Source organism: Cherax quadricarinatus, chromosome 18, assembly GCF_038502225.1.
Source record: "Cherax quadricarinatus isolate ZL_2023a chromosome 18, ASM3850222v1, whole genome shotgun sequence".
In the NCBI taxonomy this organism is placed as follows: domain Eukaryota; kingdom Metazoa; phylum Arthropoda; class Malacostraca; order Decapoda; family Parastacidae; genus Cherax; species Cherax quadricarinatus.
The window spans coordinates 12,272,840-12,285,379 of NC_091309.1; the positions used below are offsets into that span (position 1 = coordinate 12,272,840).

Below are 12,540 nucleotides of genomic sequence, written 5' to 3' on the forward strand. Positions count from 1 at the left end.
AACAGTAGAGAAAATAAAAAGCAACTAACATAAAATAAAATAAGAGAAGTATTGTAAGACCCACCTACCAGACAGCACCAATAAAGATGGAGAAAGAAGGACGGACAAGGCGTGAGAAAGTCTTGGCATTTTCGGCAAACAGAGAGAGGGCGACCACTGGTCGGCCCTGAACGGACCCTCCAGCATCCTTGAATCTTGGAGGCGGAGGATTCATCCCTGACACCCCTGGGTCTTGCCAAGGACCAAGGGGGTCCCCGCCTGGTCCTTCATAACCATAAAATGCGTTAGTACTCTCGGCCAATCACGGACCAGCGGTGCTGTGGTTCCTGGGATGGGGATGGGGCGTATATAAAGGACAGGACAGCAGCGTTTCCCCAATACTAGAAGGTACTTATCCAGGTGGGTAGTAGGCCTACTGCTGCTTCCAGTTCCGTGGTCGTAGCAACACGCGGATATAAACTAAGGACACTGTGATTACTCTGAATTCGCTGCGATTACTTGTATAAAACACCGGGAACTCCTTTAAGACTTACTATGACTGTTTATGTAATACGAAGATAACCCGCATATACAAACTTATGCGACGTTATGGTCTGACTTGGACCATAATATATATACATATATATATATATACATATATATATATATATATATATATATATATATATATATATATATATATATATATATATATAATATATATATATATATATATATATATATATATATATATATATATATATATATATATATATATATATATATATATATATATATATGTATATATATACGACTTGTTAATGGTCCAAATAGGACGGAAAACGTCATCATGAGTATGTGTCCTGTACTGTCCCAGTCGCTGTACTCAGCCTTTTTATTCTTTACTGTTTATATAAATTCCTGTGATTACTTGTATATTATCGTAGTACAGGAGAATATACACCGACGGTGTATAACTGACGGTGTATAACTGATGGTGTATAACTGACGGTGTATAACTGACGGTGTATAACTGACGGTGTATAACTGACGGTGTATAACTGACAGTGTATAACTGACGGTGTATAACTGACGGTGTATAACTGACAGTGTATAACTGACGGTGTATAACCGACGGTGTATAACTGACGGTGTATAACTGACGGTGTATAACTGACGGTGTATAACTGACGGTGTATAACTGACGGTGTATAACTGACGGTGTATAACTGACGGTGTATAACTGACGGTGTATAACTGACAGTGTATAACCGACGGTGTATAACTGACGGTGTATAACTGACGGTGTATAACCGACAGTGTATAACTGACGGTGTATAACTGACGGTGTATAACTGACAGTGTATAACTGACAGTGTATAACTGACGGTGTATAACTGACGGTGTATAACTGACGGTGTATAACTGACGGTGTATAACTGACGGTGTATAACTGACGGTGTATAACTGACAGTGTATAACTGACGGTGTATAACTGACAGTGTATAACTGACGGTGCATAACTGACGGTGTATAACTGACAGTGTATAACTGACAGTGTATAACTGACAGTGTATAAACGGTGTATAACTGACGGTGTATAACTGACGGTGTATAACTGACAGTGTATAAACGGTGATGGTGTATAACTGACGGTGTATAACTGACGGTGTATAACTGACGGTGTATAACTGACAGTGTATAACTGATGGTGTATAACTGACGGTGACTGGTGTATAACTGACAGTGTATAACTGACAGTGTATCACGGACGGTGTATACCTGACGGTGTATAACTGACAGTGTATAACTGACGGTGTATAACTGACGGTGTATAACTGACTGTGTATAACTGACGGTGTATAACTGACGGTGTATAACTGACGGTGTATAACTGACGGTGTATAACTGACGGTGTATAACTGACAGTGTATAACTGGTGTATAACTGACGGTGTATAACTGACGGTGTATAACTGACGGTGTATAACTGACGGTGTATAACTGACTGACGGTGTATAACTGACGGTGTATAACTGACGGTGTATAACTGACGGTGTATAACTGACGGTGTATAACTGACAGTGTATAACTGACGGTGTATAACTGACTAACGGTGTATAACTGACTGACAGTGTATAACTGACGGTGTATACTGACAGTGTATAACTGACAGTGTATAACTGACAGTGTATAACTGACGGTGTATAACTGACGGTGTATAACTGACGGTGTATAACTGACAGTGTATAACTGACGGTGTATAACTGACGGTGTATAACTGACGGTGTATAACTGACGGTGTATAACTGACAGTGTATAACTGACGGTGTATAACTGACGGTGTATAACTGACGGTGTATAACTGACGGTGTATAACTGACGGTGTATAAATGACGGTGTATAACTGACAGTGTATAACTGACAGTGTATAACTGACGGTGTATAACTGACGGTGTATAACTGACGGTGTATAACTGACAGTGTATAACTGACGGTGTATAACTGACAGTGTATAACTAACGGTGTATAACTGACGTTGTATAACTGACAGTGTATAACTGACGGTGTATAACTGACGGTGTATAACTGACGGTGTATAACTGACGGTGTATAACTGACGGTGTATAACTGACGGTGTATAACTGACGGTGTATAACTGACAGTGTATAACTGACGGTGTATAACTGACAGTGTATAACTGACGGTGCATAACTGACGGTGTATAACTGACAGTGTATAACTGACAGTGTATAACTGACAGTGTATAACGGACGGTGTATAACTGACGGTGTATAACTGACAGTGTATAACTGATGGTGTATAACTGACGGTGTATAACTGACGGTGTATAACTGACGGTGTATAACTGACAGTGTATAACTGATGGTGTATAACTGACGGTGTATAACTGACAGTGTATAACTGACAGTGTATAACTGACGGTGTATAACTGACGGTGTATAACTGACAGTGTATAAATGACGGTGTATAACTGACGGTGTATAACTGACGGTGTATAACTGACGGTGTATAACTGACGGTGTATAACTGACGGTGTATAACTGAGTGTATAACTGACGGTGTATAACTGACAGTGTATAACTGACAGTGTATAACTGACGGTGTATAACTGACGGTGTATAACTGACAGTGTATAACTGACAGTGTATAACTGACGGTGTATAACTGACGGTGTATAACTGACAGTGTATAACTGACGGTGTATAACTGACGGTGTATAACTGACGGTGTATAACTGACGGTGTATAACTGACAGTGTATAACTGACGGTGTATAACTGACGGTGTATAACTGACGGTGTATAACTGACGGTGTATAACTGACGGTGTATAACTGACGGTGTATAACTGACGGTGTATAACTGACAGTGTATAACTGACAGTGTATAACTGACGGTGTATAACTGACGGTGTATAACTGACGGTGTATAACTGACAGTGTATAACTGACGGTGTATAACTGACAGTGTATAACTAACGGTGTATAACTGACGTTGTATAACTGACAGTGTATAACTGACGGTGTATAACTGACAGTGTATAACTGACAGTGTATAACTGACAGTGTATAACTGACGGTGTATAACTGACGGTGTATAACTGACGGTGTATAACTGACAGTGTATAACTGACGGTGTATAACTGACGGTGTATAACTGACGGTGTATAACTGACGGTGTATAACTGACAGTGTATAACTGACGGTGTATAACTGACGGTGTATAACTGACGGTGTATAACTGACGGTGTATAACTGACGGTGTATAAATGACGGTGTATAACTGACAGTGTATAACTGACAGTGTATAACTGACGGTGTATAACTGACGGTGTATAACTGACGGTGTATAACTGACAGTGTATAACTGACGGTGTATAACTGACAGTGTATAACTAACGGTGTATAACTGACGTTGTATAACTGACAGTGTATAACTGACGGTGTATAACTGACGGTGTATAACTGACGGTGTATAACTGACGGTGTATAACTGACAGTGTATAACTGACGGTGTATAACTGACGGTGTATAACTGACGGTGTATAACTGACAGTGTATAACTGACAGTGTATAACTGACGGTGTATAACTGACGGTGTATAACTGACGGTGTATAACTGACAGTGTATAACTGACGGTGTATAACTGACGGTGTATAACTGACGGTGTATAACTGACAGTGTATAACTGACGGTGTATAACTGACGGTGTATAACTGACGGTGTATAACTGACGGTGTATAACTGACGGTGTATAACTGACGGTGTATAAATGACGGTGTATAACTGACAGTGTATAACTGACAGTGTATAACTGACGGTGTATAACTGACGGTGTATAACTGACGGTGTATAACTGACAGTGTATAACTGACGGTGTATAACTGACGGTGTATAACTGACGGTGTATAACTGACAGTGTATAACTGACGGTGTATAACTGACAGTGTATAACTAACGGTGTATAACTGACGTTGTATAACTGACAATGTATAACTGACGGTGTATAACTGACAGTGTATAACTGACAGTGTATAACTGACAGTGTATAACTGACGGTGTATAACTGACGGTGTATAACTGACAGTGTATAACTGACAGTGTATAACTGACGGTGTATAACTGACGGTGTATAACTGACGGTGTATAACTGACAGTGTATAACTGACGGTGTATAACTGACAGTGTATAACTGACAGTGTATAACTGACAGTGTATAACTGACGGTGTATAACTGACAGTGTATAACTGACAGTGTATAACTGACGGTGTATAACTGACGGTGTATAACTGACAGTGTATAACTGACAGTGTATAACTGACGGTGTATAACTGACGGTGTATAACTGACGGTGTATAACTGACGGTGTATAACTGACGGTGTATAACTGACGGTGTATAACTGACAGTGTATAACTGACAGTGTATAACTGACGGTGTATAACTGACAGTGTATAACTGACGGTGTATAACTGACGGTGTATAACTGACAGTGTATAACTGACAGTGTATAACTGACGGTGTATAACTGACGGTGTATAACTGACGGTGTATAACTGACAGTGTATAACTGACGGTGTATAACTGACAGTGTATAACTGACGGTGTATAACTGACAGTGTATAACTGACAGTGTATAACTGACGGTGTATAACTGACGGTGTATAACTGACAGTGTATAACTGACGGTGTATAACTGACGGTGTATAACTGACGGTGTATAACTGACAGTGTATAACTGACGGTGTATAACTGACGGTGTATAACTGACGGTGTATAACTGACGGTGTATAACTGACAGTGTATAACTGACGGTGTATAACTGACGGTGTATAACTGACGGTGTATAACTGACAGTGTATAACTGGCGGTGTATAACTGGCGGTGTATAACTGACGGTGTATAACTGACGGTGTAGCACTGACAGTGTATAACTGACGGTGTATAACTGACGGTGTATAACTGACAGTGTATAACTGACGGTGTATAACTGACAGTGTATAACTGACGGTGTATAACTGACAGTGTATAACTGACGGTGTATAACTGACAGTGTATAACTGACGGTGTATAACTGACAGTGTATAACTGGCGGTGTATAACTGACGGTGTATAACTGACGGTGTAGCACTGACAGTGTATAACTGACAGTGTATAACTGACGGTGTATAACTGACGGTGTATAACTGACGGTGTATAACTGACAGTGTATAACTGACGGTGTATAAATGACGGTGTATAACTGACAGTGTATAACTGACGGTGTATAACTGACAGTGTATAACTAACGGTGTATAACTGACGGTGTATAACTGACGGTGTAGCACTGACAGTGTATAACTGACAGTGTATAACTGGCGGTGTATACAATGAGAGTGTTAGTGTTAGAAGTTATTATGTTAGTGTTAGAATTTATTGTGTTAGTGTTAGAAGTTACTGTGTTATTGTTAGAAGTTACTGTGTTAGTGTTAGAAGTTACTGTGTTAGTGTTACAGGTTATTGTGTTGGTGTTAGAAGTTACTGTGTTAGTGTTACAGGTTATTGTGTTGGTGTTAGAAGTTACTGTGTTAGTGTTACAGGTTATTGTGTTGGTGTTAGAAGTTACTGTGTTAGTGTTAGAAGTTACTTTGTTAGTGTTAGAAGTTACTGTGTTAGTGTTAGAAGTTACTGTGTTAGTGTTACAGGTTATTGTGTTGGTGTTACAGGTTATTGTGTTGGTGTTAGAAGTTACTGTGTTAGTGTTAGAAGTTACTGTGTTAGTGTTACAGGTTATTGTGTTGGTGTTAGAAGTTACTGTGTTAGTGTTAGAAGTTACTGTGTTAGTGTTAGAAGTTACTGTGTTAGTGTTACAGGTTATTGTGTTGGTGTTAGAAGTTACTGTGTTAGTGTTAGAAGTTACTGTATTAGTGTTAGAAGTTACTGTGTTAGTGTTAGAATTTATTGTGTTAGTGTTAGAATTTATTGTGTTAGTGTTAGAATTTATTGTGTTAGTGTTAGAAGTTACTGTGTTAGTGTTAGAATTTATTGTGTTAGTGTTAGAATTTATTGTGTTAGTGTTAGAATTTATTGTGTTAGTGTTAGAATTTATTGTGTTAGTGTTAGAAGTTACTGTGTTAGTGTTAGAAGTTACTGTCTTAGTGTTAGAATTTATTGTGCTAGTGTTAGAATTTATTGTGTTAGTGTTAGAATTTATTGCGTTAGTGTTAGAATTTATTGTGTTAGTGTTAGAGGTTATTGTGTTAAAGGTTACTGTGTTAGTGTTAGAAGTTACTGTGTTAGTGTTAGAGGTTATTGTGTTAGTGTTAGATGTTATTGTGTTAGCGTTAGATGTTACTGTGTTAGTGTTAGAGGTTATTGTGTTAGTGTTAGAGATTATTGTGTTAGTGTTAGAGGTTATTGTGTTAGTGTTAGATGTTACTGTGTTAGTGTTAGAGGTTATTGTGTTAGTGTTAGAGGTTATTGTGTTAGTGTTAGAGATTATTGTGTTAGTGTTAGAGGTTATTGTGTTAGTGTTAGAGGTTATTGTGTTAGTGTTAGAGGTTATTGTGTTAGTGTTAGAGATTATTGTGTTAGTGTTAGAGGTTATTGTGTTAGTGTTAGATGTTACTGTGTTAGTGTTAGAGGTTATTGTGTTAGTGTTAGAGGTTATTGTGTTAGTGTTAGAGATTATTGTGTTAGTGTTAGAGGTTATTGTGTTAGTGTTAGATGTTACTGTGTTAGTGTTAGAGGTTATTGTGTTAGTGTTAGATGTTACTGTGTTAGTGTTAGAGGTTATTGTGTTAGTGTTAGAGGTTATTGTGTTAGTGTTAGAGATTATTGTGTTAGTGTTAGAGGTTATTGTGTTAGTGTTAGAGGTTATTGTGTTAGTGTTAGATGTTACTGTGTTAGTTTTAGAGGTTATTGTGTTAGTGTTAGAGGTTATTGTGTTAGTGTTAGATGTTACTGTGTTAGTGTTAGAGGTTATTGTGTTAGTGTTAGATGTTACTGTGTTAGTGTTAGAGGTTATTGTGTTAGTGTTAGAGGTTATTGTGTTAGTGTTAGATGTTACTGTGTTAGTGTTAGAGGTTATTGTGTTAGTGTTAGATGTTACTGTGTTAGTGTTAGAGGTTATTGTGTTAGTGTTAGAGGTTATTGTGTTAGTGTTAGATGTTACTGTGTTAGTGTTAGAGGTTATTGTGTTAGTGTTAGAGGTTATTGTGTTAGTGTTAGATGTTACTGTGTTAGTGTTAGAGGTTATTGTGTTAGTGTTAGATATTACTGTGTTAGTGTTAGAGGTTATTGTGTTAGTGTTAGATGTTACTGTGTTAGTGTTAGAGGTTATTGTGTTAGTGTTAGAGGTTATTGTGTTAGTGTTAGATGTTACTGTGTTAGTGTTAGAGGTTATTGTGTTAGTGTTAGAGGTTATTGTGTTAGTGTTAGAGGTTATTGTGTTAGTGTTAGATGTTACTGTGTTAGTGTTAGAGGTTATTGTGTTAGTGTTAGAGGTTATTGTGTTAGTGTTAGATGTTACTGTGTTAGTGTTAGAGGTTATTGTGTTAGTGTTAGAGGTTATTGTGTTAGTGTTAGATGTTACTGTGTTAGTGTTAGAGGTTATTGTGTTAGTGTTAGATGTTACTGTGTTAGTGTTAGAGGTTATTGTGTTAGTGTTAGAGGTTATTGTGTTAGTGTTAGATGTTACTGTGTTAGTGTTAGAGGTTATTGTGTTAGTGTTAGAGGTTATTGTGTTAGTGTTAGAGGTTATTGTGTTAGTGTTAGAGGTTATTGTGTTAGTGTTAGAGGTTATTGTGTTAGTGTTAGAGGTTATTGTGTTAGTGTTAGAGGTTATTGTGTTAGTGTTAGATGTTACTGTGTTAGTGTTAGATGTTACTGTGTTAGTGTTAGAGGTTATTGTGTTAGTGTTAGAGGTTATTGTGTTAGTGTTAGAGGTTATTGTGTTAGTGTTAGATGTTACTGTGTTAGTGTTAGAGGTTATTGTGTTAGTGTTAGATGTTACTGTGTTAGTGTTAGAGGTTATTGTGTTAGTGTTAGAGGTGATTGTGTTAGTGTTAGAGATTATTGTGTTAGTGTTAGAGGTTATTGTGTTAGTGTTAGATGTTACTGTGTTAGTGTTAGAGGTTATTGTGTTAGTGTTAGAGGTTATTGTGTTAGTGTTAGAGGTTATTGTGTTAGTGTTAGAGGTTATTGTGTTAGTGTTAGAGGTTATTGTGTTAGTGTTAGAGGTTATTGTGTTAGTGTTAGAGATTATTGTGTTAGTGTTAGATGTTATTGTGTTAGTGTTAGAGGTTATTGTGTTAGTGTTAGAGGTTATTGTGTTAGTGTTAGAGATTATTGTGTTAGTGTTAGATGTTACTGTGTTAGTGTTAGAGGTTATTGTGTTAGTGTTAGAGGTTATTGTGTTAGTGTTAAAGATTATTGTGTTAGTGTTAGAGGTTATTGTGTTAGTGTTAGAGGTTATTGTGTTAGTGTTAGATGTTATTGTGGTAGTGTTAGAGGTTATTGTGTTAGTGTTAGAGGTTATTGTGTTAGTGTTAGAGGTTATTGTGTTAGTGTTAGAGGTTATTGTGTTAGTGTTAGAGGTTATTGTGTTAGTGTTAGAGGTTATTGTGTTAGTGTTAGATGTTATTGTGTTAGTGTTAGATGTTATTGTGTTAGTGTTAGAGGTTATTGTGTTAGTGTTAGAGGTTATTGTGTTAGTGTTAGAGGTTATTGTGTTAGTGTTAGAGGTTATTGTGTTAGTGTTAGATGTTATTGTGTTAGTGTTAGAGGTTATTGTGCTAGTGTTAGATGTTACTGTGTTAGTGTTAGAGGTTATTGTGTTAGTGTTAGAGGTTATTGTGTTAGTGTTAGATGTTACTGTGTTAGTGTTAGATGTTACTGTGTTAGTGTTAGAGGTTATTGTGTTAGTGTTAGAGGTTATTGTGTTAGTGTTAGAGGTTATTGTGTTAGTGTTAGAGGTTACTGTGTTAGTGTTAGAGGTTACTGTGTTATTATTAGAGGTTACTGTGTTAGTGTTAGAGGTTACTGTGTTAGTGTTAGAGGTTACTGTGTTAGTGTTAGGGGCTACTGTGTTAGTATTAGAGGCTATTGTGTTAGTGTTAGAGGTTACTGTGTTATTATTGGAAGTTACTTTGTTAATGTTAGAGGTTACTGTGTTGGTGTTAGAGGTTACTGTGTTAGTGTTAGAGGTTACTGTGTTAGTGTTAGAGGTTACTGTGTTAGTGTTAGAGGTTACTGTGTTATTATTAGAGGTTACTGTGTTAGTGTTAGAGGTCAGGTGTGTTGATGATGGGTGGTACTCGTCTGTGCTAAACAGACTTGAAATTTCTCTTTCTCATGCAGTGTCAGCCGAAGTCATGTCCCGCTTAGCACTGGTCGCGGTCCTCGTCTTGGCCTCCGTCGCCACTGCTCGCATGCCCTACCAGTTACCTGCGGACGTGGAACAGTACTTATCGTCTCCCATCCAGACCACCTTCTCCTGCGACAACTTACCCTACGGCTACTACGCCGACGTAGACAACAACTGCGAGCTCTTCCACGTGTGCTTCCCCGTCGCTGATGAGATCGGTGCCTTGGTGGAGACGGCGCACTTTACCTTCGCGTGTGGCAATGAGACCGTCTTCGACCAGGAGTCCCTTGTTTGCTCCCACAAGGACCTCTCTTTTCCTTGTTCGGAGGCGCGAACCCTCTACGAACTCTCCAACTCTGAGTTCTTCAGGATCCCCGAGGACATATAAGATGGACTTGCCTGTTCTTCATGATCCATGGGGAGATAGGAGGTGGAGATGCCTATCCTTTGGGATCGCCTAGAAGATCTAAAATTCATTTATCTCTTCAGGATTCACTAGGAGATCTAGAAATCTGTTCTCCAAGAACCTCGAGGTCTAAGAATATTTTCTTCAGGAGCGTCATGAGATCTAAAATTTCTTCAAGAATCTCGAGATCTAAGCATACGTTCTTCAGGAACTCTGAGGAGATATATGATTCACTTGCCTCTTCTTCCAGACTCCTGCTACAAGTTCTGACGACAGATATTTCCAGCTGCTGTAGTTCAGCTTTTGACATCAGTTTCAATTTCAGAACCAAGAGTATCTTTCCCTAAATTCACTGGTTCATTCTGTGTGAGGAGCTTCAGATCTGATTACCCTTAGTGTGCCTGGGTAGCAGTGCCAGTTACCTATTTGCACCTACTGGAGCTATGCTCGCGGTGTCCTGTCTTCAGTGCTCGCAGCTACATAAGCAATGCCTACTAGTGTCCCGTGTTCCATCGATCATATAATTATTCTGTTAATGTCCAATGGTTGTTGTACTATCATCTTCGGTGCCCAGTTCATTGTTCAGTCACACTATAAAAAAAAAATCGTATGTGTTCGTGTTTGTGTGCAGTGGGCTGCGTTTCAAAACTTATTTGCAAATAAAAGTGTTACAGAAATAATGTTTTAATTGCAGTACTAGTTGCTTACTGGACGTCACTCGAACCCAACTCTCAGGTCAACTGTATTCCTCAGCTTCAACTCTCATTTGTACTAATGTGAGATGAGTGTTACAGAATTAATAACAATTAACAATAAGAGAAGGATAAAGAACTTGGAAGACATAATAATATTCCCCTGGATATTTTTTTTTTAATTTTGTAGAGAATATAACAATTTTATTTAGTCACCATTTTTTTTAATTATCGTCATTTTTTGGATGCTTGCACTCATCACGTGGAAATCCTCCAGCAGGTCTGGAGTTTCTTACAAATTGGTATTTTGGCCAAGATATGACTTCCTGCAGGACTGGACGTCACATCCTGGGCATTATAATCTTAGAAAGTGACATCCATTAGTCAAGTAACACTTATCGACAACGCAGTTAAAAGTATTTCGCCACAGTAACAATATAAAGAGTGAAACTGTCACACATCATCAGTACCTTTGGCTAAATTAAGCATTTCTTGCCAAGCTGATGATGCGACTTGAGATCAGTTAAATGATAACGGTTCCATCCCATAGTATTACGGTAACGGACGTGAATGTATGGGCCAAATTATGTATGTTCTACTAATGAGAGACCACGGCTGACAGACCACGGCTGACAGACCATGGCTGACAGACCATGGCTGACAGACCACGGCTGACAGACAGGGACACACTAGCTTCCTTTTATTTTAATTTGTTCGTCTGAGTACCTACATAGTTTACACTAAACTCATAGCTCATCCTGTATGCGGTAGTGCAAAAAATACAAGATTACGGAGATCAGAAATTCTCATTATCACTCGGTAATCAAAGGTTAACCAGGTATGGTACCCAGGTCTTCTTCACTTGGTATTATATCGAGTTTTTCATTTATTTTTTTAGAGCAAAAGTTGGACGCATGATGAACTATGAACTACGTATATCATTTTAACAAGCCAACCATTCACTCATAATATTTTACATTGTTTTATTGACACCACAGTGATGTTTTCCATTTTACATATTACTAATGACTAGATGTAATATATATATATATATATATATATATATATATATATATATATATATATATATATATATATATATATATATATACTCTGCAATACTTTAATTTTTATGTCTATGCATTTTAACAACAGATATAAACAAAATGTCTCGATTTTTTTTTCTCCTGTTGGGTTCGTAATGCTCTCCTGGTGCTGAAGACAGTCACCTTCCTGCCAGAAAGATTAAATTCAATTTGATGTCTTTCGATCGCTGCACGATCCGAGAAAGGTGGTATTGCCGTCTTCTATATGCTCATCCTCCTCTACCTCACTGCCTGCAAAAGGAATATTGGAACGTGGTCATAAAATGCCAGTGCATTAGAATCTAAAAAAAATATGTGTACATGTGTATGTATGTGTGCGCACATCAATTTCTGTACCTATGTGAACCTTCGTATGAACACAGTATATGAGTGTATGTATTTGTGTGGCTGTATCCATGTGTATTTGAGTATTTATATATGTAATTTTTGTATGTATGTATATGTGTGCAGATATATACTTATGCATATGTGTGTGTATGTGTACACGTA

General features: G+C 37.8%; 1 protein-coding gene across 2 annotated transcripts; it reads left to right on the top strand.

Moving 5' to 3' along the window:
• The first annotated feature begins 275 nt into the window (after window positions 1–275).
• On the top strand, window positions 276–11,999 carry LOC128689388 (U-scoloptoxin(01)-Cw1a-like). 2 transcript variants are annotated; one of them, XM_053777606.2, is made up of 2 exons: window positions 276–399; window positions 9,841–11,999. In XM_053777606.2, exon 2 carries the CDS (start codon window positions 9,855–9,857, stop codon window positions 10,233–10,235), a length of 381 nt encoding a protein of 126 aa, XP_053633581.1. In that variant the 5' UTR covers window positions 276–399; window positions 9,841–9,854; the 3' UTR covers window positions 10,236–11,999. The 2 variants fall into 2 exon arrangements, with proteins under 2 accessions (XP_053633581.1, XP_053633582.1); XM_053777607.2 differs by having other exon boundaries at window positions 307–387.
• Window positions 12,000–12,540: the final 541 nt, after the last annotated feature.

What these genes read in the sequence shown, in the direction of transcription:
- LOC128689388 (XM_053777606.2), top strand. Translation starts at nt 9,855, where the DNA reads ATGTCCCGCTTAGCACTGGTCGCGGTCCTCGTCTTGGCCTCCGTCGCC.